Below are 27,560 nucleotides of genomic sequence, written 5' to 3'. Positions count from 1 at the left end.
TTGAACTGTGTCAATTGTTCCCTTAAAAGGTGACTGATATGGTAAGCATACTTAAAAATGTACAATGGCAAGAATGTGTGTCTAAACAATGAAAGATTAAATTCTGAAGATGGTTTTAAAACTGCTTGGTCACCCCAGCTCTGACTTCTGTGTATAGCAGGCTTCTGTTACTGCAGAACAAATGAATTGCTGCTTCTCTCTAGATATCTCTTGCAGAAATCTGATTAGCTCTACCCTGTTCATAACTGAGCTAAACTCTCTTCTGCCTTTTGGAGAAATATTCAATTAAGTAGTGCTACTTACAAATAATAATGTGGAAGAGGGGTAAATACAGCAGTTAACCAACTCTAAGTATGTTCAGGTTGCTTTAGCATAGAGCATAGGAAATGCATTGAAGCAGTTGCCTGCTCTAGAGAGCAAAAATGAAGTTCCTTTGTTGGAATCTACTCTCTCTTTTAAATTGTTACTTACACTAGCCTACTCTGCCTATAAAGGTGGCTGTGGAGGGTGGGGTTTTGTGGGGGGTGGGGGGGGGGGAGGAAGAACTGTGGTTCTGTCTTCCAGATTTTTGGAAAAACTTGCATTGAGCTATTTCATTAACTGGAACCTCACAGGAGCCAATGTGTCTGAATAACTGTATTGCCTCAGCACTCTGAGCCTCTAGCTCTTATGATGGTGCTGGAGAATGGCTAGATTTTTCATAAGCATGACTTGTAGTTTAAATATAGCATGTCACTTCAGTGTTGTATGTTAAATACCTCTTCAATTATTAATAAAAGGTAGGAAAATCAATGTGTAGGCAATTCTCCCAGAGTTCCCACAGGCTTTGCTCCTCCCTTTATTTGGGGGGGCTGTGTGTGTGTTTAAAAAAAAAACAAACCCAAATAACATACAAAACACAACCCTTGTATTCTGCTAAGTGAACCTCATGAAAGAATCTGGCTTGGTGTTGTGCATTAGGCTGCCTGGTGTGTGATTTCAAGTATATTTTAATGTGCATATGCATGTATAAATGGATGTGGGTGTAACTCTTTAAATTCTTCATTAAGAATACCTGATCTTAAAGGACACTTTTTAAACCTAGACTACCATTCTCCTGTACTGCTACCAAAGACTTCTTTAAATGAGTTATTGCTGATGGGGAAGATGCCACTCTCGCGTCCATTATTATGGTGCAAGTCTACTACTACCTATTTTGTATTTGCTTGCAAAAAGGGTACCCTCCCTAAGGGCAGGCTGATTACATGTGCACCCACATGACTTCTCTGTGCGAGTCACTTGCTTGGATCTTATGTACTAATGGATGGTGATACTGTTACAAAAGGTATCGGATAATTTGTCTGGATATATATTCATATCTCTTATAGTTAGCAGCAATAATGTTTCCTGCAGAGCAATCACTCTTGAACTTGCCAGCATAAGCATCCTTCTGCTGGGCTACTTAAGCTGTCTGAGTTCCTCCATCCAGCTCAGAACATGACCGCAGAGACACTTACATTGTTGTCACTGATATATCAGCAGGGGCTTGTAGATTTTACTCATCACAAAAGATAGTCTTGCAAAAATCACAATATCCTGAACTGATTAATGATGACTTAATAGTTCTGATTGTACTGCTTTAACTGTTGTTTTCTTTGCCCCAAAACAAAGCTGCAGCAACTAATAAGATCTACTACAGGAGTCTTTAAAGACAATCAGACCAGTTGTTATTGTAACCTTATTGCACCTTCTGCTTGAGAAGCTGATGTCAGTGTTATTAACCTGTCTCCATGCCTCTGCTGCTAAATGAAGGGTGAGACTGAACCATGGCTGTGGCATGTCCCCAGCCGCCTGCCTTCTGTGCCAAGGGGAGAGACTGCAGGTGGCACCCAGCACCTGCAGAAGAAGCTGAGGCAGTGCCAGACTGAGGAGCAGAACCCAAGTCTAACACCACAGATACTGCAGCACCCTTGGGACCAGATTCTGGTATTATCTTAGTGGTACCTCCGCAAAGGGGAATAAACCATCTGCATTGCAATGCTGAAGACTTGAACGTTCCTGGGGAAAAAAAAAAACAACCAAAGAGAGCTTTTATGCATCTGCAGTGAAGCCTTGTCTGTCCTTTGCTTTGTTGTTAAACCTTCAGCTTTGACCAGAAAACAGCAGTTACAAAATCATGATTTTCTGTATAACAATCTGTAGAGAATTTAAGAATTAACCTATATAAAAGCAATTATGCAAAGTCAGCTTTCATAAATGAAATCACTGCTTCCACGTACTTTGTTTGTTGGTTTCTAAGGGCAATGACACAATGACTCGTGAAACTTAATTCAGAATTCTTGAGTCATTTTATTTTCTAACTGTAAAATGATGCATCTTCCAGTAGAGGGTGCTGTAGGCAGCGGCCCAGCCCCATGCACTGGGGAGTTTGATCCAGCCTGGACCACTCAGGTATGATGTACGTCATTGTCCTATTAAGAAAATACTGAGATAAAATCTATCAGAGTACCTCTTGCACTTACATCTATGTGCTAATTTCAGAGTATTTGACCAGATTAAATATTGAATATAAAGTACAACCTTTTAAAAGTGGTATGACCAGGGTACTGGTACTGTAAAACACAACTCCTTGCTTTAATAACTTTTTAGTGTATATGAAGTTAATTTGATTTTTTTCTATCTCTATATATAGTAAAGGGGATGAGAATGCAGAACACTTGTCGAATAGCGTTATTTCTACCTCTTTTTCCTGAAGTATTTGTTTCAGAATTATCTAATATATTGAGTTAATAATAAAACACTGCAAATTCTTTTCTAGATGCCTGATAGCTCAGTGGCTTCATAATTAACTTTCTGGGGACCAAGGCTTTGTTTTTATCCAAGAAAAATGTGTTCAGCCTATCCACCAACGGGCCCTGTTCTTGGCAGCACGTATTTCCACAAGCAACAATCTACAGTGATTATGAGTAAGTGACTGGGGTGAGTCACTCCTTATTCTAAGAAAATGCAAACTATTTCTGAGGTTAGGATCACAGTCACCCATTAGGCTGCATCTCTGGCTTAGAAAAGTGGTAGGAGCAAAAAGGGAGAGGAGAATTGTTATTGCTCCTGGTTCTTGGTTTGTTGATTGGGTTGGGTTTTTTTTTTTTGTCGCCCAGCCAGATTAAGAGCTAGCCTTCTTTATTTGGCAAATGCCTAATTCAGGACAAGGGCTAGAATAAATGTCTGGTGGCTTATGTGTCAGTCTGCCAACTCCTCTGTGCTGAGAGCAACAATAACAGACCCCTGCTGACATCAACTGGCTTGGAATGCAGTTGTTGCTAATGCTATTTTATCTGTGGAGTGATGGCAAGATTTCAGTCTAAGATCCCAGCAAACGTAACCATCTCTGAAATTCTGATGCTAGCAGATGCTGCCTGTGTGATTGCTTCCACTCGCTGCTTCCAAAGATGCTAAGCTCTGGAAGAAGAGCAGAGGCTTTGCAGTCCTGTTGTTCAACAGCATGTCTGTTCACTTTCCACTACAGGAAGAACAGATTAAACTGTGGAAAAGCTAGAAATGGTGAAATTAGGAGAAATCTATTCTTTGTTTCCCTGTGATTTAGACTGAAATAGTCTCTCAAGTAAAGCTGCTTCCTGCTGCTCTATATAGAATGATTTAAATTGCACAGAACTACAGTGGTATATGAGCAAAAAAGAACAGCTGTAAGTTTACAGAAAAGGAATTCACTAGCCAACAATATTTCATAGATCTCTTCTGTTTCTAAATCTATTTTGCAGCAGAGCAAACTGAGATACAGAAAGTTATCCGCAGACATCCAGAGAGTAGCTGGTAGAATTAACCTGGAGCCTGGGAATCCTGATGTCCGTTTCTCTAGTTAACCCACGGCACCTCTGGCCACAATTATCCTTTTGCTGAGCATAGGATTATTTCAGGAGTAATGAAGCTCTTTTGTTATAAGGTACAACATAATGTTTAAGCACAGGTCTAAACTCTGGGAGTGTGTGCAATTTGTTGTTCAAAACAGAAGTAATTAATGAAGGTTAATTGTGACTGGTGATATTTGGCCTATAGAGGAAAATGTTGGGACTTTCACTTAAAACCTCATAGGAAACACATTAACCCTTTGGTCTGAGTTAAAATCTTAAGCTTGACTCCCCTTTAAGGGAATGTGATAGGAGAAATGTCTAAGAGGGAATTAGGTGACCCCTCTTAAGTTTGGGAGGGGTGTACCAACCCAATTGCAAATTTCAGAGAAAATGCATTCACAAGAACACTCAAGCTACAACTGTGCAAAGTTTTTCTTTGTGTTTGGTACACGCTTCCTTCTTATTGATCCACGGCATGGCACTGAGTCGGGCAGAAACTCAGTATGTAGACAGCTAAGAAAGAATTGATTTGCCGTGAGTTTTGTAGCACTTCATATGGAATAAGGGTCACTGGATTCCAGTCCTGTTTCTGACTGTAGAGCACTGTCTGTCTCAGACTGGCTCCAGGAAACGGACGCTCTTCCGCAGAAGCCAGAAGATTTCGTGGAAGAGCCATGGCCTGTTTCCAGGTTGCAGTTCACCCACTGCCCTAGGGAGTGTCATTAGTGGGAGGGAAGTGAAGTTGGGATTTAAAGGGATGAGGAGAGAAATATTAAAGCAGGGCGGAGAAAAATCCTGTTAATTCTTATTAAGCAGAACTTGCTTGACGACATTAAAATGTTGTCCTAATCATTTAAATAAAACAATGGGCCAAATCCAGAAGTGATGTATAAATCATCCATCAGGAAGGGAGTTTCAGTTGACTGATATACTAAAAGCAAAATCAATGGCAGTGATTTCACCATGGAAGAGGTTGGATTACACCTATGAGCTCAACAAAAGAGGCAGTATAATGAGGAAGCGTTCTACTTTCTTTTGTCTCTCTCTCAATTTGCATTGCAATGTGAAATTAAAATTATGGGATCATCTTTTGAAGGTGCGATTTTTGGACAGAGAGAGAGAGATAGATATATATGTATATATATTAAAAAATAGTGGAAAGCTGCCTGATCTGTTATCTGTAACAGATTGCTTTGTATAGATTCACCATGGTACAATAGTTACAATACCAGGAGTATGTAACTGTGCTTTGTGGGCATGTGGAAGATTGGACATACAAAGATATCAGAAAATCTTGAATAATCTCCAAGGCACATTTTTATCATCCAAATCACTTCATTTTTACCCACTATATGAAACAGATGTAAAAATAGCTCTTTCATCAGTGGATTGCTACACATATTTGGGCTGCAGAGGTTCACTTCTGTTTAAAGCAATACTGTGAAATCATTTGCAGAATGTTGCTGTTAATCAGAAGCAGCAATTTAATGTTACGTATCCATCTCTCCTCCCACCCCCAGCTCCCCTTCCCAATTCTGAGCAGGAAACGACACTTGGACAGAGCTCAGCATACTAACTTTCTGGATAGACTCTCTAGGAATGAGGAGGGACTTGAATTCTCTCCATATGTCATTTCCTTTCCCCTAATGGCTAAAAAAAAAAGCATTGCTGCAGTCCATGTAACTTACAATAGAGAGAACATTACTGATATAAGAAAATAAAGGTGGGGGGATGGGACAGACAGGGCATCCACATTCCATTTCTGAAGAACTGCTTTGCAAAATTTGCCTTGAATTAAGCAGGAATCTTTCTTCTGAGTAGAAAGATTGTTTTGTGTAGTTCCTAAAATTGAAGCTATTACCCCATCTGTACTTAAGTGTATATCATCACCTGCAGTTTGTGGCCAGACATGGATTAGAACAGGAAAATGTAAGTAGTGGAGGAATGGTAACAACTGCATGAGACTTAAGTCAGAAAGAAAAAACAGAGGTGATTGAGGAAGACTGACAATGGGGATCTAATAATTTCTAATAAAACCAATTTTAATAGCAAATAATCCTAGAAATTACTTAAGAAAAATTAGAAGATTAGCCCACTCCTGCAACCAGCTTTTGCCCAGACTACCTTTAAAAACTTTTCTGTTCAGTATAACCAATAGCATATGCAGATATCTTACACTGCTGCAAAATACAAAATTTGATCTGCTATATTGCACAGCACATTTGCAGCTGTCAGCAGCGTTCAGTGTGCCATAGTTACAAACAAAAAAAGCCTCAGGAATAAACATGATAAAAAAACCAATCAAACTACACGGAAAGCTTGCTTCCTCATAGCCAACCAGCTATGTATTAGACTCAAATTGGAACACAGTTTCTTTCTAGCAATATAATCCAAATGTTTGTTAAATTTGTAGCAACCAAACTGTGCAAGGCACTTTGCAGAACAAATGAGATATGACATTTGCTCAAAAAAAATGAAGTCAGTGAATGAGTACATATGCATATAGGGGCTAGATGTATCTGCTTGCAGGATGATTACATCTGATTGCAGAACCAAGGCATCCCATCTTTTATTAGACATATTGCCCTTGAATTCTACCACTAAAAAGAAAAGGAAAAAAACACCTTTCCGCCAGTTCTATTTTAAATGGTTTCAAGAGTGGAATAAAAGAATGATTCAAGACACGTGGTGACAGATTTTGCTTTAGGTTACTTTTAGCATTCCACTAGACCCACTAACCTACTTAAATATCTGTGCTGTTCTTATCTGGCATGCAACCTTGCTTTATAATTTTTAGGATGAAATAATTTGAGAGATAACTTTATCTTATCAAATTGATTTCACAGTGGACTTGTGGGTTGTTCAATTAAAAGAAAGCACGAAAGAAGCCAGTAGAGATTGTGGGATGGGTTAGGTATTTCTGCAGTTCAGAGTGTTAGGAATTAGATTTAAAAAAAGAGGGATTGTTGTTTATTGAACCTACAAGTGCTTTCGTGTCATGATTGATCTTATTTATAGATTTAGTTTTCATGTGATGTGTTTATAAATGTAATACAGACTTACCAATGTAAGACAAAGCAGAGTGCTTCCAAAGCTCGTTAGCCTGGGTTCTTTTCAGTAATTCACAAAACTGTATGAGTGTATGCGGTATGCACATTTTAAGACAGCTCATTCTGAATCTTAGGTTGCTTCCCCATGGCAGAAAACAATAATCTTGTGGGGCTAAGGCTTTGTTAGCTATTTTTGTCTGAACCTTGCTGCTTCAGTTACCTGTAGAAGTACACGATATTGTTATAATTTGATAAATCTCCTGGAATTAATCTTGTCTCTTGAATGGAAATCTTTGGAAGTAACTTGTATGAGACATGTGGAAAAACTTCCACTTGCTTGAAGAAACAGAAAATGAGAACTACCAGGTGAGAGCTGTTTAGTTTAGGTGATTTACACTACCCCAAGATGCATGCTTTCTCTGCCAACGTTAGATAGGTAGAGGCTGTTGCCAGTCTCGTTGCCTGTCTATATCATATTTGTCTCTAATAGCCACAGTCCCTGCAATAGATTGGAATGGGATAAATCTGCCCTCTTGAAAACCTCGTTTTAACCCCTCACATGTATGGGATTCTGTAAAGCTAGAAACAGGAGGGTTTAATCCCTAAATATCTAGATAAGTAATGATGGCCAGTAAGAACAAGCTAATAACGCCAAAGTATCAAGGCTTATCAGATAATGTTCTAGGGGGTTTTGGGAGTCAGGAAGGCACCTCTGCTTTCCTTGGCTGCATGAATGGAAGGTGCATCATAGAACATTTTTTACTTCTTCCAAAGCACTAAATAGCAGCTGTGACCCAAGCAGGATGTTAACTAGGCAGACCAAGGCAGTGATTTAACATGGCAGCCACCTTCCAATGTATTGCTCTTGATCAACAGTGTCTAAGGGCTGAATTTATAGCAGCAAGACTGAGTCAGCCTTTGGCATCACTGTCAGTGGCACCCTGCTCTCCACATCAGCATAATTAAGACCCAGAGAGACTTACAGTATAGGAGATTTTACAGCTCATCTTTTGCAGACAACAGCATTGTTATTTCAAATTGACACTAGGCCACAGGGGATAGGAAAAATTAGAGAAGGTTTGATATTCCTTTAGTAGATAAATAATATGGCTTGGTTGAAAACAGTACTTTATGTCAACTCTCTTAAATACTTGTTTGGGCTGACAGTTTTCCTAATAACACTTCATTTGTCTAAGCTGCATACCACTGGGACAAATACACAATGTCAAGTTGAATCAGACAATATCCGGAGACAGATGTTGCAGTAGAGTAGCAAACTAAATTCTCGATACATGTCACTCAGAGGAGGCTGTTTCTAACTGTCTTATTCTGTAAGGTCTTTTATGAACCTATTTATATCAGCCAAATAAATCTAAAGATGAGATTCTACAGTTGCTTCATTCACAAAGCAACACGAGAAAGTCCTGCAGAGCAGTTGCATGAGGGAACAGGCAGTTCTTCAAGAGACTTCAGTAATTTCAGTTGGAATACTTAACATGTAGCTCTCAAAGCACTTGACAAAGCCAGTCATCCAAGAGTCTGGTAAAGAAATTGTATTATCAACAGTATTTTATGGGTAAGTAAGTGGAAATCATGGAAGAATAAAGGAAATATTTTTCAGAAACAGACCTTCTTTTTGGCCCAGGACTTTTGAAGACCTAGTTTGTACTTTGAGTCAGCATTCACACTGATTTTGAATATAAGGCAAATCAGGGAAAATGTTTTAGGCCTAAGATACTTCACTATGCTTAAAGACTGAAGCTAGACTCTGCCCTTTGTGTTGGGCTGTTAAAAATACTATGCAAAACCTGTTACTGGGTCATGGGTTTTGAGATACTGTACATCCAACAGCAGAGAACAGTGTTGACGTGAGATAGACACCAAGGCTGGAACACAGGTGCAATCCAGTCATTTGCCCAAGCACCAGGACAAGGTTTCTCATGATAGATTTATCTCTTTCAGAAAGTGAATTTTAGTCTCTGGCTAGTAATAAAATGCAATGCATCTATTTATTCCGTGTTCAATGCCTGTCTCTTTAAAATCTGCCTTTTTTCTTCTTCTTCTTCTTCTTATAAAGTCGCATTAGGACAGTGCTGTCCTGCAGGACACGATGAGGAAATACCATGGCTAAAGAACTGCATGGAATATCTGTGCATCAGTTACTAATCTGTTCTGGATGGATGGACTTAGAAGTTATCTTAGTGACTAACCACTGGAAAATCCTGTGATATGGGAGCTCATGCATTTTTTTGTAGCCACAGCTGCAGTCATTTCCCTTCAGAGACACATCATTTCCCCAAGACACATCCTGTCTCAGAGGGCTATGGTGTCTGCTGCTCCAAGCTTCTGTCCCCTTTTTCAGTAACCAGCATATGGGTGGAGATTTCCTTCCTAGTTTCTTCTCCTGAAAAGCTTCATCTCCAGCTTGAGAAATGGATTGAATCTTGACCTCTTGCATAAACATTGTCTCTGCATGCCAAAGGGAGTCTTAGTGTGAACCAGAGCCCCTGTCTAGACACGTTTCTTCATCATAACACTGATAGGTATGTCTTCCATTGCTGGGTTAACACTCTGTCTCCAAGTAGTAACGGTGCCAGAGTTAAACCAGATATTTAAGCATGTGCATCTGAATACTTTAATGTAGTTGTTCAGTTCACCAGCAACACAAACAACGCTCCAGTCTGATAATTTTCATAATCTGCAAAGTGAAACAAGGAATCTTGTACAAAGTGAAATGATCTATTCCTAATCTTTCATCCTGAAATGCAGAAGCACTTTATACATGACTTCAGTAGGGTTTGATCCTTTTGTACACAAGAGCTGCAGGGAAGGTAACAGCCTCACGGAGGACAGAATTCCATTCAGGAACAGGACAAAAATGTGATGGATCTGCAATGAATTTAGGAAGTACTTTTGCTACAGTGAGAAGTTATGTTTGACTTAGAGAAGGATTAGAAGAAAAACCTGTGCCAAAGAGGCAGACTAGGAGAATGATGCCTGTTGCAAGCAACGATGTTGATGGAGCAGGTCTAAGGCTGCTAATCTAGTCTGATGACTAGATTTTACTGAGTAGTGTGTCAGGACATCAGCTTAGATAAGGCTTACTTGTTATTAGGCACTGTATTAGCATGATAAGAGGAAGTCCTTGCTTTGAAGATCCTTGCTGTTAGTGGTGGAAATTGGCTTGGGACAGACAGTACATGCTAGTGAAAGGTACATGGCAGACAAACAAACTCAGGCTTCTTTAAAATGTTTTGCAAAGTGATACGTAGGAATGCTTTGAAAGGGAATAAGTTAATCAGGCAAATTAAGAAAGAGGAAGGGAACACGGGTGGTATAAATGTTCATCATTCTTCACAATTTCTTTTTTTTCATTTATCTTTTTTTTGCCAACATTAACAAAGCTTTACCAAAAAAGAAAAACATTGATGTGATAAGAAAGGGAACAGACTTGTGTAAATATTTCAAATTTATTTATTTTCAGATGAAATTGGGCCTGATAAATTTAAATCTTAATGGGGTTGCCTAGGTATTTTCTGCTGTAATACTTTTCTTCTCAGAACTACACCATTAGGTGGCAAAAGCAGGCGTTTAGCATCAACAGTTGCACATACAGTGGAAATACATCATAGAGAAAAAAAGAAATGGAGGTGTAATTCTCTCCTGATCACCTGTCTTTAATTCCGTGATCTCCAAGGGTGGCGTCTATAATTCATCCACGACAGGCTCTGGGAAATTGAGTAAAGGAAGACTAGTAGAAAGAATACAACCTGGATAATTTTTATATCTTTCTTTTTAAAAATTGTCTCGGGAAAACACTGTTTTAACTTTTTAATTTACTCACAAAAGCTTAACAATAGGGGCAGGACTCTCCTGCTTTCTTGATATCGTCACAGAAGCTGGGGAAGAATGTCATATAACACCAGCCAGCTCTCATTACTGCTGAAGGAACGTGGTGTGATTAAACCTCTATACAGAAAGAAATGGAATGTAATTCTTACGCGTTGATTTGCTTTGAACACGTACCACATGCTAAGGAATGAGTTTCCAGTGTGCTCTTCCATTTCTAAAGATGGAGAGGACCTCACCTCCAAAAAATTAACTACCACTATCCTTTTCTGAAAACGAACACTATTTGGTTAAAGATGTTTGTTCACATTTCGTAGTGTCCAAAACCACTAAATCCTTTGAGAAATATCTGTGAATGCAAAGCCTTCTTTTTCTTCCTCTTAGGAAATTCAAGAAATCAAAGCCCTTTTTTGTGCAGCCATAGAACAAAAGAAGTTTTTGTATTTCTACATACTTCTTCAAAAGTTATTATTCAACTATTAAATTATTTTGTCCTTATGGACTCCTTTACAGCCCTGTTGGTGTCCTAAAGTTGCCTGAGCTTACCCCCTTTCTATACATTTCCTCCAGCCCTTGAGACCATGCCTCAGTTGCTAACTTCTGGCTGAAGAAGGCTGGATGGGACTCCATCCTGAGTCCAGCAGCAAGGCTGTCATCCAAGGAGTGAACTGCGGGGTGATGCAAGGCACTCCCTTCCCTCCGGATCTGAGCTAGCTACCTCATCTTGAAAGGATTTGTTGCTCAATGATATCAGCCTAGAGTGAAACACGGATCACTTGTCAGCAGTTAATGATGATATTTGCTTGCTTACCTCACAAGATCAGCACTGTAAAGCACGAAACCTCTTCTCACCCTTGAAATGGAACCGCATAAAGATAAAATTTACTGTAAACTGTTGGCTTCACTGTGCCCTTACAGTGAAGGGGAGCAATAAATAAAAATCCTGATTTCCCTACAGACCTGGGAGATACGATGGGACAGAAACATCTGTAGGACATCCAAGGTGCAGTCACTGTAATGCTTCTACAAAGCCAGAAGGGAAGAAGCGAGCTGTCTGTACCTGGTGTGTTTGTCTACCCAAGTGCAACCTGATCTAGGTCATTTCTACCTATGTCAGTCAGAGAGGACACAGTCCTGACCTAAGCGGGACATGTACCATGCAATCTTGCAGCCACTGCATTTTATATAGTGACTCAAATGCACAAACTGTCAATTAATGCTCTAACACTTGCAATGTATCACAGTATTTTCACTGAAAAGTGAGCAGCGTCTCCAAAAATCTTAGAAAAACTTATAGTTCAGCAAGTTGCTTTCTGAAAAGCAAGACGAAACTCTTTATACTTCATGACCTTTAAAAAATACTTTTAATGAAAGCATTAAAATGTTCCTATACCTACTGAGCTATGAAATACTATATTTAATCCTAATAGGTTTTTTTTTAAATGTTGGCATTCCAATTAACATCTGGCATGCTAGTTATCCATTAGAAAAAGATCATATAGCAAGAGTACTGTTTAACATAACAAATACTTTTATCAAATTATATCAGAATTATTGAATGCTGGGTCCAGAGTGCACTGCAAGACCCCAGAAACAAATAATCATCCCATGTTAGGAAAAATCTAGAGTAACCTAGAAATATGTTAAGTATGTGAAAAGTGGCTTTATATTTTGTTTTTCTATTCTGTTCAGCAGTGGCCAGGTAATGTTGCAATATTTGCAAACCATCAACCATCCGCTTTATATAGTTGGTTTTAGAAAAGGATAATGACCTGGCTGTGTGAATTTGCAACAGATTGAAACTTTAATAGTATGACCTTCAATTATGAAGGCTGATTTTTCTTCTTCTATTTTTTTAATGCAGGAACCAGGACACCTGGAATGTCTTTGAGGTGTGTGTGAATTTACGTAACTATTATGAAGTAATTTTTTAACTGTTTCAGTGCAGCATATATGCCATAAAATCAGCAGATATATTGTGTCTGGGTTTTGTAGTAAATGAAGTTTAGACTTGACTTGTTTCAAATTCTCTTTGCTTGAAATAGTGGGTAAGCAATGAACTGGCATTTTCTCTTGTGCTCTGGCTGTGCTGGAAAGAAAGGTTCGTGTCTAACACTTGCTAGCTTTGTGTTAAACAGGCAACAGAGCCCTGTGCGAGGAAGGGATCCCAGGTCCTGATCCCAGGACTCCTCTGCTCCCGGGTGAAGTGACATTGGAATAGCAGTGCCACCACAGCAGGAAGCATTGAAGATTTCCACCTGGAAGCACCTGGTGCTTAAGACACACTTTGGGAGGAAGGAGATGTGAGTCCACATATACTGGCTGTGGGGAGGGGTCTCATTTTAAGGGAGGAAAGCTTTGAGAACCACATCCCACTCCTAAGTGGGGAAAAAAATCAGTTCCTCGTCCCAGATCTGATTTAATGCAGCCCAAGCCCTGAGCTCTGTCAAGATGGGACCACTCTAGACATGCTTACAGTTCAGTTCTGTGTACGTAACTTCAGACAGTAAACCTCTGGGGCTGTGTAGAAGCTACATTATAAACTCTGTGATGCACAGGTCATCTTTTCATCCCATGTTTGGATCCTGAGCCATAGGCTGGATCCTAATCTATGACTACCCACGTGATAATACTTTACAGGTTGCCTAAGCAGGAAGAAGCCAGTGCAATGACATGACCAAATGAGTTCTGTGCAAAACATACAGAGTATCAGTCGGGTTGTTAGTAAGAGTAGGTGCGTGGTTTATTAGCTCAGTCTTCTAAGGTAAATTTTACCGTGGCAACCTTCATAGCTTTTCTGGGAGCTCTTCCCACCCTTCAGTGGCCGCTTTGGCCCTGCAGAAAGCTGCCCATGACTGCACTGCAGCATGGAGCTCCCCTCACGGGAAGTGTGCTGCAGTGCTGGGAAAACTCTGGAAAGAGTCACCTTTTCTCTGGGATAGGAGTTAAATTAGGCCACACTGAGTGGATGCAAGGCTTTTTTTTTTTTTTTTTTCCCAATTATTTTGAGAATGGCAGCTCACAGAACTGGGCTGCTGATTCCTACCAAGCGCAGGTAATAAGTGAACAGGTCCAAAGTTTAACAGTTTCCACAGTGTCTGTCACACCCTATCCATGCAAAACACCGCCCTGGATCAGCAGCACCCCAGAGGGTGACTATCCACAGCTCAGCCTGGCTTTGAATTCTCACCCGTATGGTCGTTTGCTACTTGCACCTTTGATTCTCCGGTGCCAGCCCCCCCGTAACTTCACTGCCACCTCCCTTCCTCTCCCCAATTCCCCTCCTCTCAGCCATGGCAATTCACCGACCCCCCCCAGCTGTCCCGAGAAGGACCCCAAACGCCGGCGCCACCTGACGCGGTTCCCCCGGGTCACCACCCCCGGGCAGACCCCGAGGCGGGGCGGGAAGCAGCCGCAGGCGACGCCGTGGGCTCCCCCTGCCCGGCGGGGTGCGCGGGGGGCGGGCGGGCCGGTGGCCTCCCCCAGGGGCAGGCCGGGCCGGGGGAGGGGAGGCGAGGCGAGGCGGCCGTCTGTCCGCCCGCCGCGCGGCTCCGGCCCCGGCTTTGTTGTGCTCGCCGCCCGGGCTCCGGGCGAGGGGGCGGGGAAGCGGAGGGAAGGGAAGCGGGGAAGGCGGCCGCGTCTCCTCCTCCGCCTCCTCCTCGGCCCCGGCCCCGCTCCCGCTCATGGCGACGCTGGGCACATCCGGGCTTCTCCTCCTCCTCCTCCGGCGGCCGCCGCTGCCCTGAGCGCCCAGCCCGACTCCATTAGCGCCTCCCCTCCCCCCCGTCTCCCTTCCCGGACCCAGAGGCAGGGGGAGCCCCGGGCAAGGCAGCGCCGAGCCCGCCGAGCGGCCGGGGACATGTCCAACCAAGGGGCCCGGCGGAACGGGCCCGTCAAGCTGCGACTGACAGGTGAGGCTGAGCGGGCAGGCTCCGCCGGGGCCCGCCGCCGCCCGCCCGCCGCCGGCGGGGCTGGTCGGGCGCTGGCCGGGCAGGGGGGAGGGAAGGGACGGAAGAAGCGAAGAGCAGCAGGAGCTCGGGGGACGCGAAGCCCGGCCTCCCGGGGGAGCGGGGCGAGGAGAGCCCAGCTGGAGGGGCGGGAGCGGGCTCCCTCCATGTGTCTTTGAGGTTGAACCTGGGGCCGGAGGAGTCCCTCAGGCCTCGGCAAGGAGAGCGGGGGGGAAGGAGACGGTGAGCTCTTCCCTGCCCCGCCGCGGGGTCCGCGCCTGCGGAACAACATGTCTTTGCGGGCTCCGGGCGGTGGTGCCGCCCGCTCGGCCCGGGCCGCCCGCAGCCCCCCGGGGGTCCCCAGGCGTGGGGGAGCCGGCCGGCGTTACCTTCAGGCCCTGGGCACCGTCTCCTCTTTCTCAGCACCCCCCGCTTTTTTTTCCCCCCCACCCTTCGTCTTCTCAGTGTAAACTCGAAAGAAACTGTCACACTCTTTGTTTTGATCTCTTTGTTTGTTGTTTGTTTTTTTTTTTTAAAGCCAACTTCCTTAGTTAAGATTGTACGTGGTTCGTTTGGTGAAGTGCCTTGTGCTGCCCTCTTTCAGACCACTTGACCTCTAATATTTTAAAATATCATAAAAACTGTTCACCTGCACGCTGGGAAGGAAAATAAGTTGTTTTTAAATACTTAAAAGTATGTTGTGTTCCGTATAAGAACCCAGGTGAATAGGTTCAGAGAAAAAATTTTGAAAGTTCTGCTAGAGCTTTCTTAAAAAAAAAAAAAGTACAGGAGACTTTAAAGAAAACAGCTAGTTCAAAGTTAAGTCCCCCAGCAGATAAACGATATTCTGTATTCTAAAGTGTCAGTGCGTGAAGGTAAGCGATTAGAAAATAATAGATAACACTGTAAATACTCTTCTCTGCATACAGTGTATTTAACCAGCTTGCAAAACGAATGTGTTTAAAAAATACTATAAGAGTCAATATATTTACTTTAGATGTGTGTGAAGTATTTCCAGTTTAATGCCTAATAGAGAGAGGTGCTTTTATACTTATTTTTCAAAGTATGTTATTTTTATGGGAAAGTAAAATCTATCTGCTTATGTTTTACTTTGGAAATACTTGGACTAAATTTGTAATCTAGTTTTCATGGAGATTTGTGAATGTCTATATATTACGCTTAGAAATAAAACTCTTAAAATAAGCATAGCTGGGACTGATGCATGGAACAGTACTGCCTTGTTTTTACAGAGTGTTTTGTAGCTTTCTCTTCAGGTTATTGCTTTATTGATGCAGTGCTTTAATACTTTTTTTCCTGAGCAGTGAGTGCTCAGACTTGCTTATCTTTGAAACATTAAAAATGGTCTGTAGCCATATGTAAAAGCACGGAAAGTACTCTTTAGGGAGTTCTCTTTCACCTTTGGACTTTGTGTTCTATTTTGTTTCATATTTATTTTGTTTTTATTAAGGTTTAAGCATATAATGAAATCGTGTCTGTGACAGTTTAAGTATGTTATGGGGAGTGTGATTGTGAGCAAGAAATAGGCAGTAGTTTTACATGTGGAGTTTTAGTTGTGTGGTCAGTCCCCCAAAGAAGCAGGTACAACCTTAAGGAATGTTTCTGAGGTTTTTGTCATATTTTAGGAAGGGAATATGCAGAGCACGGGATGCTGGCAAAATTGTCTTTCTAGGGCCTGTTCCAGGATTAGCAGCTCTTGTAGTTGCTGAGTACCAGTTCTGTTACTTGGAAGTTTATATGAAACATTGGCCTATTTCTCGAGTTGAAAAGGCTTGAGGTATTTTATGCTTTAGCTAACTGTGAGTTGTTTCACATAAGGTCATTTGTTGTAAGGAAGCTTTACATGTTTAAGAAAAACATTGAATTTTATTAATTCAGATGACATGCTGTCAGTTCTTGCCTAGGAATAGTTTTAAGTGTTCTGCGTGGTTTTGATTACCCTTTTTGATTGGAAAAGCAGTTTGAGGGCTCTTGAATTCTAAAACTGTTTGGAATTAAAAGAATCTGTATATCCAGTGTTTTTAAAAGTTTATTCTCAAACTGACAAATGCTATTGAATCTTAATTTTCTTTGGCTGTATGAAACTAGCAGTCTTCTGTTTTGGCTTGAATATTTATAGGATTAATTCTGCAATCATTGTATACTACTTATCTTTTCTGTTCATTATCTCTAAATTAGATGGTATAGATTAAAAAATTAATTTCAAGAACTGGATTCAATTAGCAGTTTTTCAGGACATAAACATTAAAGGTTTAGATGGAAAACATTGTTTTGACTGACTGGATAAATGACAGGGTAATGTTTGATGTGAGTCCAAGAACTGATCTGGAGCTAGTGCCCAACTTCTCGGTCCATCTTGAGGAGCCAAATAAAATATTTAACCTAGGCCTCATTTTGCAAAAAAGGTTGATTCTTTGTTGGGACCTTAAGAAAGTTCTGAGAAATGTTTGGCATACCTTTACACTAAGTGTTTAACAGTTTATTTAGGTCTGGGTTCCATAACAGAGAAAAACCACAGCGGTGGCATACTTCTAGTAAGTTTTTATTTAGTTTACAGTGCATCTGTGTTATACATTTCTTATAAAAGGTGATTCTTTTGCTCCTAGGTTTAGTTGTCTGTCGTAAATGTCACTTGAATCTTCAGTGATAAGTATGTCGATGCATTTTGCACAATCTTGAGCTAGAAAATTGCTGGATAGTTGTTAAAATCCAAAGATTATGCCTTCAGATGATACTTCACTTACAGTATGAGGTGTAAATGCTTGTTTCTGATTAAAGTATAGGCAGTGTGATTTAAGTTAGCTCAAGTCTAGAGTTGCACTAGTCTTCTCCAAAATTTATCTTAGCAGCTTATAACAACATTGTCCAAGGAAGCTGTAACATAATGAAAGTTCCTTCAACTCTGCCATTTTTACCACCATTTTATCTAGTCCTATCGTGAGTACATCCGAGTTCTACAAAAGCTGCACGTGCAGTCATCCCCTTCCATTCTTACTGTGATTTTTCTCATTGTTGTGTTGAATTTGTGGATTTGTAAATGTACTGTACTCTCAGGCAGAATGTACAATTCTTTCTTCCACCCCCCTTGTTGAATTGCATTGATCTTATATTCTTCAAAAAACTGAGAAATGACCATTGATCTCAGTTGCTCAGTAAATATTTTATGTCCTAATCTGTGAATTATCTAATGTTAAAATAGTTACATTTGACTTCTTTCATTTATGATGTCAATGACAGTTACCTAAATGAAGTCCATAGGGCTGTTTTTATCAAGTAGAAAGATATATCTTAAAATCTGTTTGAAGTCTGAAAAACTACACGGGCACTGGAATGTATTGGGTTGAATAAAGGTTAGTGCATGAATTTAATGAGTTCATGTGTTACAGCTAGCATTTGTGTCAGAATAGTTAACAAGTACAGGTACTCCGATAACCACAAAGCACAGTTACACTGTATTGTAAAAAATGGTGATAAATATCTCATGGATAAAACTGGAATGAGCTGGAAGAGTGTTGTTAAAGAATCAGAGGTAGGTCTGAAGAGTTAATAGATCTGGTTTTCTTCCTCCTTACTGTAAGCTTTTAGGTTTCCTGGCAGAGTTTGCTAGTTAGGGAAATAAAAGCACTGGATCTTGTGTGGTAGAAAATGGACAGCATCTCATCTTCTGTCCCGCTGTCTCTCTTGTTGATTTTACTGTCTATTCATTCCTTACAGTACAAAGGTGGTACTGTACTTTACTATAAGGTTATAGTGTTGAAGGAAGGATGCTACTTTGGTTTTGATCAGTTCCTAGAAACTCTTGTGGTGCTAGCAGTATTTCTCGATAAAGGTATGTTTTATTTAGAAAAAGCCAGCATATTCTTGTTTTGCAAAATCATGTGGAATCTCCAAACCTGGCTTTTGCAGTGGATAAATCTAATACAATCAAAATCGGTAGTTAACCTAAATCCTAAATTCTCATTAGTATTATTGGAAGCAGGACTGAAGCTTATGGATAGCAGAGTGTCACTGATAGGAACAGCATTACTGATTGATAAAGTAGCTACCTGTATTTTTAAGTAGCAAGGCTATGGTTTCATAGTTGACTTAAATGGTAGTGCACTTTTAGGTCAGTTTAAAATCTGAGTGCTGGGGTTTTTTTTTCTCTTTATAGTCCCTGGCTTCACTTTTCTGGGCCCTCCCTGGTGTTGATTCCAGCAACTGTGTAGCTATGTGATGAGCTGAAAGCTAATCCTACCAAGAAAAAAATACTTTTTTGCATTGAAGAGGAGGGATGCACACAAGAAGCTGAGAAGAGGGCAGGGCTGCCTCTTTTACCAGCAGCCTGTAGTTAGGTAGGCTTTGGTCAACAATAAAACAATGGGGTTCCTTCATGTAAGGTGTATTTGACTTAATGACATATGGCTTACTAAAAACTAGTACTTAAGAATCAGAATCAATAAATTACATAGTAGGTGGATTCAGCTGGTGCAGTCATAACAAAGTCAATAGGCATGTTTCTAATCGGATTGTTTAGGGATTGATGGATGCTTGGCCCTCAATATTTTCATCAAAGTATGAAGTGTGTGTATATATGTGCTTTTTATATATACGGTATGTAGTTATAGATATTTATATACATAGAAATCAATTGTGGATCACACACATGCCAAAGAATTGTAATAAACAACTAAGCAGCTCTATGGAGCAGTCTCAACTGCTTGTTTCAACAGGATCAGCTTATATGACAAAGTTTTATTCATCTGGGTATAAAATTAGCTATCTGTGTTCAAGGATACGTAATGGGGTATTGTGGCGAGGAAAACAAAGGTCAAAAAAGATTTGGGGGAGAAAATCATAGCAGGAAAACAGTTCTACAGGAGCTCAAATTCAAAGCAAAGAGGCCCCATTTTCATCTTCAGTTATAGAATCAGGAAAGGATCGAGTAGAAGGCGGTAGAGGATTTACGTGTGTAGGTAACATATGGGACATATGTAGGAGACGTACGGGAAATCTGCAGACAGTCCTAATGTTAATGTTTAAAAAAATAAAGCTGTTGCGGGGAAAAAATAAAAAGAGAAATCCTGGGGGTGGAAAAATAGCGAGTAATTTTTAGAATTGTACTTTTCAGTTACATTTAGAGTTTAAGTTGTCCTGTAATGTCTCTCTGCATAGCTGAACTTAGCTGAATAACTCAGCTAGTGGTGACAAATTATTTTCTTTTTTATTTGTTAGTCATACTGAAAATCTGATCAGGCCCCAGATGAAGACATTTTGTCTTTGTGTCCTTAAGGTGAATGGGTTGATCCCTAAAAGAAGACAGCTTTTAATGTTTTGTTCTGTTTTATCTCATGGCCTTTGAAGCGTGTCCTTGCTTTGCCATCTGACTTAAAAATCTCACCATTGGGCCAGACCTTTCTTGCAGGTGTTTGAAAAAGGTGGATGATTTCTTTGGGTGTCTTCCCTCCTCCCATCGCAGTAATGAGATGACCTGACTTCTGACTTGGCTTAATGGCACAAGTATGTTACTGCGCAGGCTATTACGTGCATGCTTTAATGTATAAAATGTAAATGCTCATGATATGTGCAGTGTCTGAGGTCATTCCGGTGACTTCTGAGAGGCTGGTAAAGATTAATCTCAGTAATATTAGACAGTGCATATAAAAGTAGCTACTGTGGGTGTCTGCTGTTAGCACAGCATGTTTCCTATTTGGGCAGGAGGATCAAAATCTTGAGGGACATTTGGCAATAGCACGTTCAAGGAAGCAAACTGTTGACTTTTTCTTGCTACTTAAACTTTCAATGAAAGCATAGATAAGAATTTTGTAACTTTAAAGAAATCTTCATCTGTAGATAACAAAGCTCAGGACAAAATTGGCTAAGCATTATAATCCGAGTTTAAGTGGGGAGACTGATACAGACTGAAGAATAGACATGCTCAAGATCATAAAAAGGATAAACCAGGTAAAGCTGGGATTTAGAGCCACTATCTTTTGACTTTCTGCCCGTGGACATTGTTTCTCTTAACTCCACAGAAAACACGGTTCTGTTTTGGGCCTTCTGAGACCGTGCGTTTGGGGTGATTCGGGTTCAGTTCTCTCTCATATGCCATATTTGTGTTGCACTATCAGCTGTTTTTTAGCATCCTGCAGATTCTTGGCAATTATTTTTTTCTACTTCAAAATACTTTTTTGGCTGTTGCTCAGGCAAATTAGACTAGGAGGACTGATATCCCCAAAAGTGAGTAAAAAGTATTGCTTAGATGAAGTGTTATTCACATTTTCAAAATTCTGAAAGTGAAAGATAAAGTAGCAGTATGTCAGTTTATGTGGCTGTATCCTGTTAATTTTCTGGAATGACTCTTGGCCAGTACGTATTGAACACAACTTACAGGGTTTGTTTTCTTGCAGAAAGGGAGAGTCATTCCAGCCGTGGCTTTGGTATTGTCAGTATAAACTGATTCAATGCGTCCTTTCTATAACGAATTCATTTAAGTTGTTTCAAATATGCAGAGCATGTACAGACTATGTAATTTACAGGTCATAGTAAAAATATGTACCCAGATTCTACTGTTCATGCTTACATTAGCATATGTGATCCCGTTGTGCCGCAAACATTAGAGTGACAATGCCATGGTAAAGCTTTCCAACCCGCAGCACCGTTTTTCGGGATGCACACATCCCTCTGCTCCATCCGTGCTGTCGCGTGGGGTGGGCTGAGGAATATATCCAAGTTAAAATCAACCTCTTCCTCTCATCCCCCTTTTTCTTTTTCACTGGGTATAGAGGGGGGCTGTTGTGGGATGGCTTGTGTGAGTGGTGGCTTAAGTCAGCCAGGTGTTTGCAGAGCAGCAAGCTGTTTGTGGGATTGGGGATGTGTCTTGGCTGATCACATGAAATAGATTTAAACAAGTGACGTACACTCATTTTCATTCTGCCTTGACCCAGATTTTAATATTACTGATGGAATTAAATGGAGTCGTAACTAATTATATCTGTAATGATACTTCTTTTTAACATACCTGTTTGATTAGGAGTTTATATATAGATGCATACATAAATTCAATTATAGATGCAATTCTGCTTGTATTTAATTGAAGGTGGGAACCTGCATTGGTAATACTGGAGGCATTTTCTGACAACTTGACCCAACTTGGTGATTTCTTTGTATTATAAGTGAAGACCAGGCTGTGCACTTCTAAAACTGCATATGGTAAAACGTCTGCTTTGTGTGTATCATAGGATGTGAAGAAAGTGGATGGAGTGCACTCAATAGCAGTTTGCTCTTTCATTTTAGGAAAAGGTAGTCGTCTACCTTTTGCAATTGGTTTTCATGGAAAACATGTAAATATACTAGAATGAATCCTCTTTTAGTCTTGGTGGAAGAAAGATCTCATCTGGCTTAGAGTACTTATAAACACGGCTGGTTAAAAAAAAATCCTTAAACATGCAAAGGAACTAAACGTGTGAATAAAATGCATAGAATTACATTCATGCTTAACTGCCTGGGATTAGAAATTCATAGCGTTAATTGTGCTAAGCATTTAGGTGTCCTCACGTCAAATAATTCTTCAATTCAACTTTTTAACAGAAAATTTTCACATTATATTGTTCTGAAGTGATTAATTTATTATATGTTTAAATACTTATTTTCAGAGAAAAAGCTCTCACCCGCTGTTTTCCTTGATGGATTTATTAAAATAATGGTTTATAGCTCTGGATAGAAGACTGTATGCAGGACTAAATGGGTAGTAGCGTTGTGGCTAGGTGTAGTAATATTAAAGTATCCTCTTTTTTTATTTAGCAGCAAAATAAGTACTTCTGTCTTAATTTATAAAAGGTGATATCAGATGTGATATCAGAAACTTTATAAAGCTGGAGCTGGTGTAGGCAGGTGTTGTCATTCAGAGGCAAAAGGGGTCGTTTGTAAAGGTGAAGCAGGACAGAGTGGGGAAAAAGTGTTCAGGAGCTGGTCAGAGGAGCTGAGCTGACACAGGGACATGAAGATGTTTTAAGTAAACCAGGTTTTGTGTCACTTTATAGTGGAAGCAGGGAACAAATGCAAGTTCCTGTACTTGGACTAAAACATACAGAAATCTCCCCTGCGTTTCATGCTGCTGATTACAATATTGCTCTTCGCCAAGTAGTAATTATTGCATTTTCAATGTGAAAGTCTGAAGATACCAAGTGTTTCTCTTCCTCATGCTAATATTGATACATATATTTTAAGAGACACAAAATATATGTGTTGCTGAGTACTCCATTTAAATGGACATGAAGGACCTGGTCCTCCTGTATGCTGGAGAGCACTTGCTCAGCATTACTCATTATGAAATTAAAAATGACTGGCTTCTTTAAGCCTGGGTTCACAGTCTATGACACATTAATTGACCAAACTTTAAAGAAGAGTATAATGCATGTTAAAGTGGAAATTTTCTGGGACTTCTATTTAGAGGATTCTAGGAGAAAGTTCAAAAATGTTTTATGCTGCTGTTGCAGAAGCTTCTTGGTAATTGAAGCCTGTGAACAACTGTAAAAATTTTAAGTACCATCTTTCATAATTTCAAATGGGTCATATACGTGGCATTTCAAATGTCTGACTAGCAGTTCTGGATGTTTGGTAAAGCACAAGGTGTTGGTGAACAGAATCTTCAAGTGTATATATCACACATGATTATAATAAACTGTTGGTCAAGTATGGATGTGTGGAATAGGGAGAAATTGCTGTTGATCTCTGTTCAAAGTAATTAATGCTGCTGCACAGGGGAAATGCCCGTGTGTTCTTACAGAAGCAAGTGCTATCTGTAAATTCAAGATGCCATGCGATTGGTTTACCTTAAATGGCTGGACTTGTGCTTTTTGTCAAAAAGTTAAAGCGCTTAAATCTTTATGATCGTACTAATGCAGGGGTGGCCAAGATTTATGCTGCAGTTGTGATGTCGTGTTACGGTGTATCCCTTTTGTGAAAATCTTTCACATTTGGGATTTCTGCTTGAGGACTGCGTCAAAGGATGATTTAAAATGTTGTTGGTTTCTGCTTTCTTCTGCAACAGGGAAAGAGAAGGCATTTAAAGGAAGAGTGACTTTGAGTAATTTTTAGTAGTACATGCATTGTGCCTGGCTTGTCATAAAATAAAATATTTGTGTAGTCTTCTCTCCCTTCCTTAAGCTGTTCTTGCAGTTCATAATGTTTTCCCAATGCCTGTTTTACACGGAGGTGGTAAAAGGAGGTTAAAATTTCTGTAGTCCCATCTACAAGGGTAGGCAATAAGTTTTTGGTTCCCCTCCCTAACAGCAAGCGTCTGCTCTGCCTGGGGAGGTACTATATGTTTGTATTTTTCTATGTCTTATGTGCTTCTGTGGCCAAGAAGTCATGAAGAAATTTCTGTTCATTTGTGAGATCTGAATGTGGCATTGTGAATATGTGCCTCGGATTTCCTCATTACAATATTTATCATTTTTCCTGAAAGTTCCTTTCCTCTGGTGAATTGTTCATCCTGTAGAATAAGTCAGCTATTTCCTGTGTATCAGCATAATGTAACTTAATCGACGCCGGGTAGTACTTTGGACCCATTCAAAAGCTTTGTATTTTTTGTAAGTTTATTGAAATTTAGAAACTTCACTCTCTACATTTAAACAGTTCTTCCTAGTGCGGTCCAAGACTGGTGATGCGCTCTTGTTCTGCACCCACCCTGTGTCACAGTGGTGGAGTAGCAGTAAAATTAAATTTGTCCCTCGTCAACCTGACCCTTTGGAATGTTACATTTGCACTTCAGCAGCATAGTGAGCAGGAGCACTGGTTCTTGCAGTTGCTTCTACTTCGTGTAATTTGAACACAGTTTTGAATTGCTTTGTCTGTCTGAACATCGTTGCTTTTTATTCGCTGTCAGTGGAATTTATAACTATAGTTGAACTTGTAATACCAAGTTGGAGCTCGTAACCCCAGCTATAGTGGGCGCTTCCCATTATAAGACTGTCTTTTCAGTTGCTGTTAAGCAGCCTGCTAACACTGACATTTTTCATGCTGAGTAGCTAAATCAAGCTGAATTTATTTTGGGAAGATTCTGTTAAAATTCAGCCAGTTTCAAGGAGATTAAAATGACATTGCACATCTTTTAAAAGTCCTTTATTCCTGTGAATCCTTTATTCTTGGGCAGGAGCACTATCAAACAAGGACATGGTAATAGGCAGATGTCTCTGTATCAGCCAAGTAAGTAGTAGTGCAGGGTTTAACAAATGGCTGGGACAGGAGCTGATCTCGTCCTGTTAATGCTAAACTCGGCAGTGTGCTCCTGTGTGAAGAGAGGCATTAACTAGAATGCAGAGAGTTCAAGAGTTGGATGAGGGTGGAGAAGAAGGGAGTGACCTGGAACAAGGAACTGTCCTGGACAAATGGGTGGCTGATGGAGACTGATTTTGGCAGGACAAGGTGCTGGGAATCTGTTGGTGTCCGGCCTCCAGTGTTGTAGCAATGAACGTGACACAGGGTCGCAGGGACAGCCTGGATTCTCGTGTTTCCAAACTTTTTAACACTTGGCTTTGTAACCAGGGAATGCTGTTGCTGCACATGCTATGTTATTGTTAGTGATTTGGGTTTATTACTTACAAGAAGTTGTTATCTATAGCAGAGGTGTTTTGTAGAACTTAAGACGTATAACAAATGCAAAGAATGTAAGGGGTTACAGTAGGATAGGGAACAGAGTTTAAAAACAAACAGAAAAAACACCCATCCCCAACCCCAAAATTTCTTCCATCTGTTCCTTTGTGCCACGTGTTCATCACCTTGATCCTATATAGAAGAAGTAGGGAGTTAAGGGCTGGCTTCAGAGTGGCCATGATTCATAACATAATTCTAAGAAAAGCTTGCAGATAAGATCAGGATTACTCCTTACATGTAGAACAAAAGGAATTCTTCAGCTTTTAGAAAACTTGAGAAGTTTGGTTTTTTTTAAAAAAATCCTTGATTCTAAGAAATGATGCGATATCTCGGTCACTTCATTAAGGCTAGTATTTTCTTGCTTTAAAAGTGTCAGAAGACTTTCTGTTAAGTAATGTGTGATAATAATTGATTTCTGTAGTTTTTAATGTTTCCTTGACTAATTTACATGCCATCTATTCACAGAGGTGTTGGAGTTACAATTAATTGTTTTTTCAGATAAGCGTTAATCTGCTATTGATGAGTCAGTTGCATGGAAGGTTTGACCTTTTTTAGTTAGAGTCAATATAAATATGTTAAATATCAAATGGACGGAGAAAGCTTATGGCGGTCGTCACTTGTGTACTCTGATGGATCTTGCATTGTATGTAAAGATTTTCTGTACAAGAGGGGAGTCCTCTAATTTTACACAGTTTGTCACCACTGGATTCGTACAGGAGCAGCATACTGTGTTAGTGGATTGACAGAATATACTGTGCTTTGTTTATATGGTGTTGCCTGTGCTGTGAAAAACTTTGATCTTCACTCTCTCTCTGTATTAAACACCCACACATATGAGTCTGCAAAAGAGTTTAAACAGTGAAGAAACGAATCAGGAATTACGTGTAGTGGGCAGGTGTATCTCCAGCAAGAGAAAGGCATCATGTTCTATTTGAAGTTTCTTTGAGAGGCCTATTCAGAAAATGGCTATATACAGGCAAAGTGAGGGGAAGTTAGGAGAGTGCTATCAGATGTATGATTTTTTTTTTTTAAATAAATGAACTGATGCAATGTGAAACTGCAAGGTTTTGTTTTAAGTAAACTTACACTTAATACTGTCTAACCATGAAGAAAAGTGAGCTTTAAAAACTGTTTTTGTATTTGTACAGTGTTCCTCGTTGATGCTTAACAGTGCTTCTCTCTTACCCCCCAACGTTTAATTGATACAAGGCTGAAACAACATCTGCTCCTATGAAGACATCTTTCCCAAAAAGCTGCTCATTTTCACACCTTCTTGAGCTTTGGGCAATTATAAAGCTATTAAATACTTGATTTTTTCAGCTGATTCCCTTTTTCATGATTTAAGGTCTGTGAAAGCCCTAACTACTTCCCAGGGAGTTGTTTAGGAGTCCCTGTGATGTTACTGTCTTGAACTTTCCAGAGCTAGAGGTCTGTTTCTTTTTCAGATACACCACATGCATCACCTTTGTGCTGAAATAAATATCTGTTTATCAGCTTAATAGTGAGCTGTCAGAGTTTGAGAGGTGAGCTGTATCTTTGTTGCTTTAAGACTATTAACTTAAATAGCTAAACAATAGAGTACAGTTTCCATCAGATATGGTGTTAACTATGTTTTATGGAATTACCTTTTTCTAACAAGATTTTTTATTTGCACACATAGGCATGTGTTTGTTTTTTTTTAAGGGCATGCTTTCTTCATTGTATCTGGCTGTGTTTTTAACTTTTTAACTGAAGTATTTACAATATAGTTATTTTTGTTATAGTGAACCATTTTATTGTTTCAGAAGTGAATGAATCATATATTCTGGGTTATTTTTTCCTGGCAAATATGTTTCTTTAATGATTACTCAGGGCTAGCTTAAATTGTACAGATGAATAATACTTGAAATACAGTATCTGATTCATCATTTCAAATGTTACAATGAAAAACCTTGTGAAAATATATATATAGGTCTTTTTTTCCTTTTATTTGCGGGAACAATGCCCATACAGGGGACTAGACTGGCTATGTAGCTGTTGTAGGGCAATGAAATAATACTGCTTCTCAATCCTGTTATTCTGACTGCATGTTCATTTCCTAAAATCCCAAGATTTTGTTCTGTTTCCCAGGTTTCTTTCCTCTGTCCCACCAGGATGAACAGGTACTGGCTCTGCAGCTGAGGTTGCGGCAGGCGGTTCCAGAGTCGTGCCCCCTTTGCAAGGGCAGGGTGGTT

At 40.1% G+C, this 27,560-nt stretch overlaps 1 protein-coding gene across 2 annotated transcripts in view; it reads left to right on the top strand.

Moving 5' to 3' along the window:
- Positions 1–14,274: 14,274 nt before the first annotated feature.
- The window catches only part of SMURF2 (SMAD specific E3 ubiquitin protein ligase 2), a 65,812-nt gene continuing 52,526 nt past the window's right edge, over positions 14,275–27,560 (top strand). For both annotated transcript variants that reach the window (XR_011049243.1, XM_068413141.1), the window contains exon 1: positions 14,275–14,658. Coding sequence is in view for 1 of the 2 variants with exons in the window: in XM_068413141.1 (XP_068269242.1) it covers positions 14,607–14,658 (52 nt within the window). In the remaining variant the exon portion in view is untranslated. The remainder of the gene's footprint in view (positions 14,659–27,560) is intronic.

Source organism: Nyctibius grandis, chromosome 15 (genome assembly GCF_013368605.1).
Source record: "Nyctibius grandis isolate bNycGra1 chromosome 15, bNycGra1.pri, whole genome shotgun sequence".
Taxonomy (NCBI): domain Eukaryota; kingdom Metazoa; phylum Chordata; class Aves; order Nyctibiiformes; family Nyctibiidae; genus Nyctibius; species Nyctibius grandis.
Note: the sequence above shows the minus strand (reverse complement) of the source record. Positions and strands in the feature narration are given on the sequence as shown.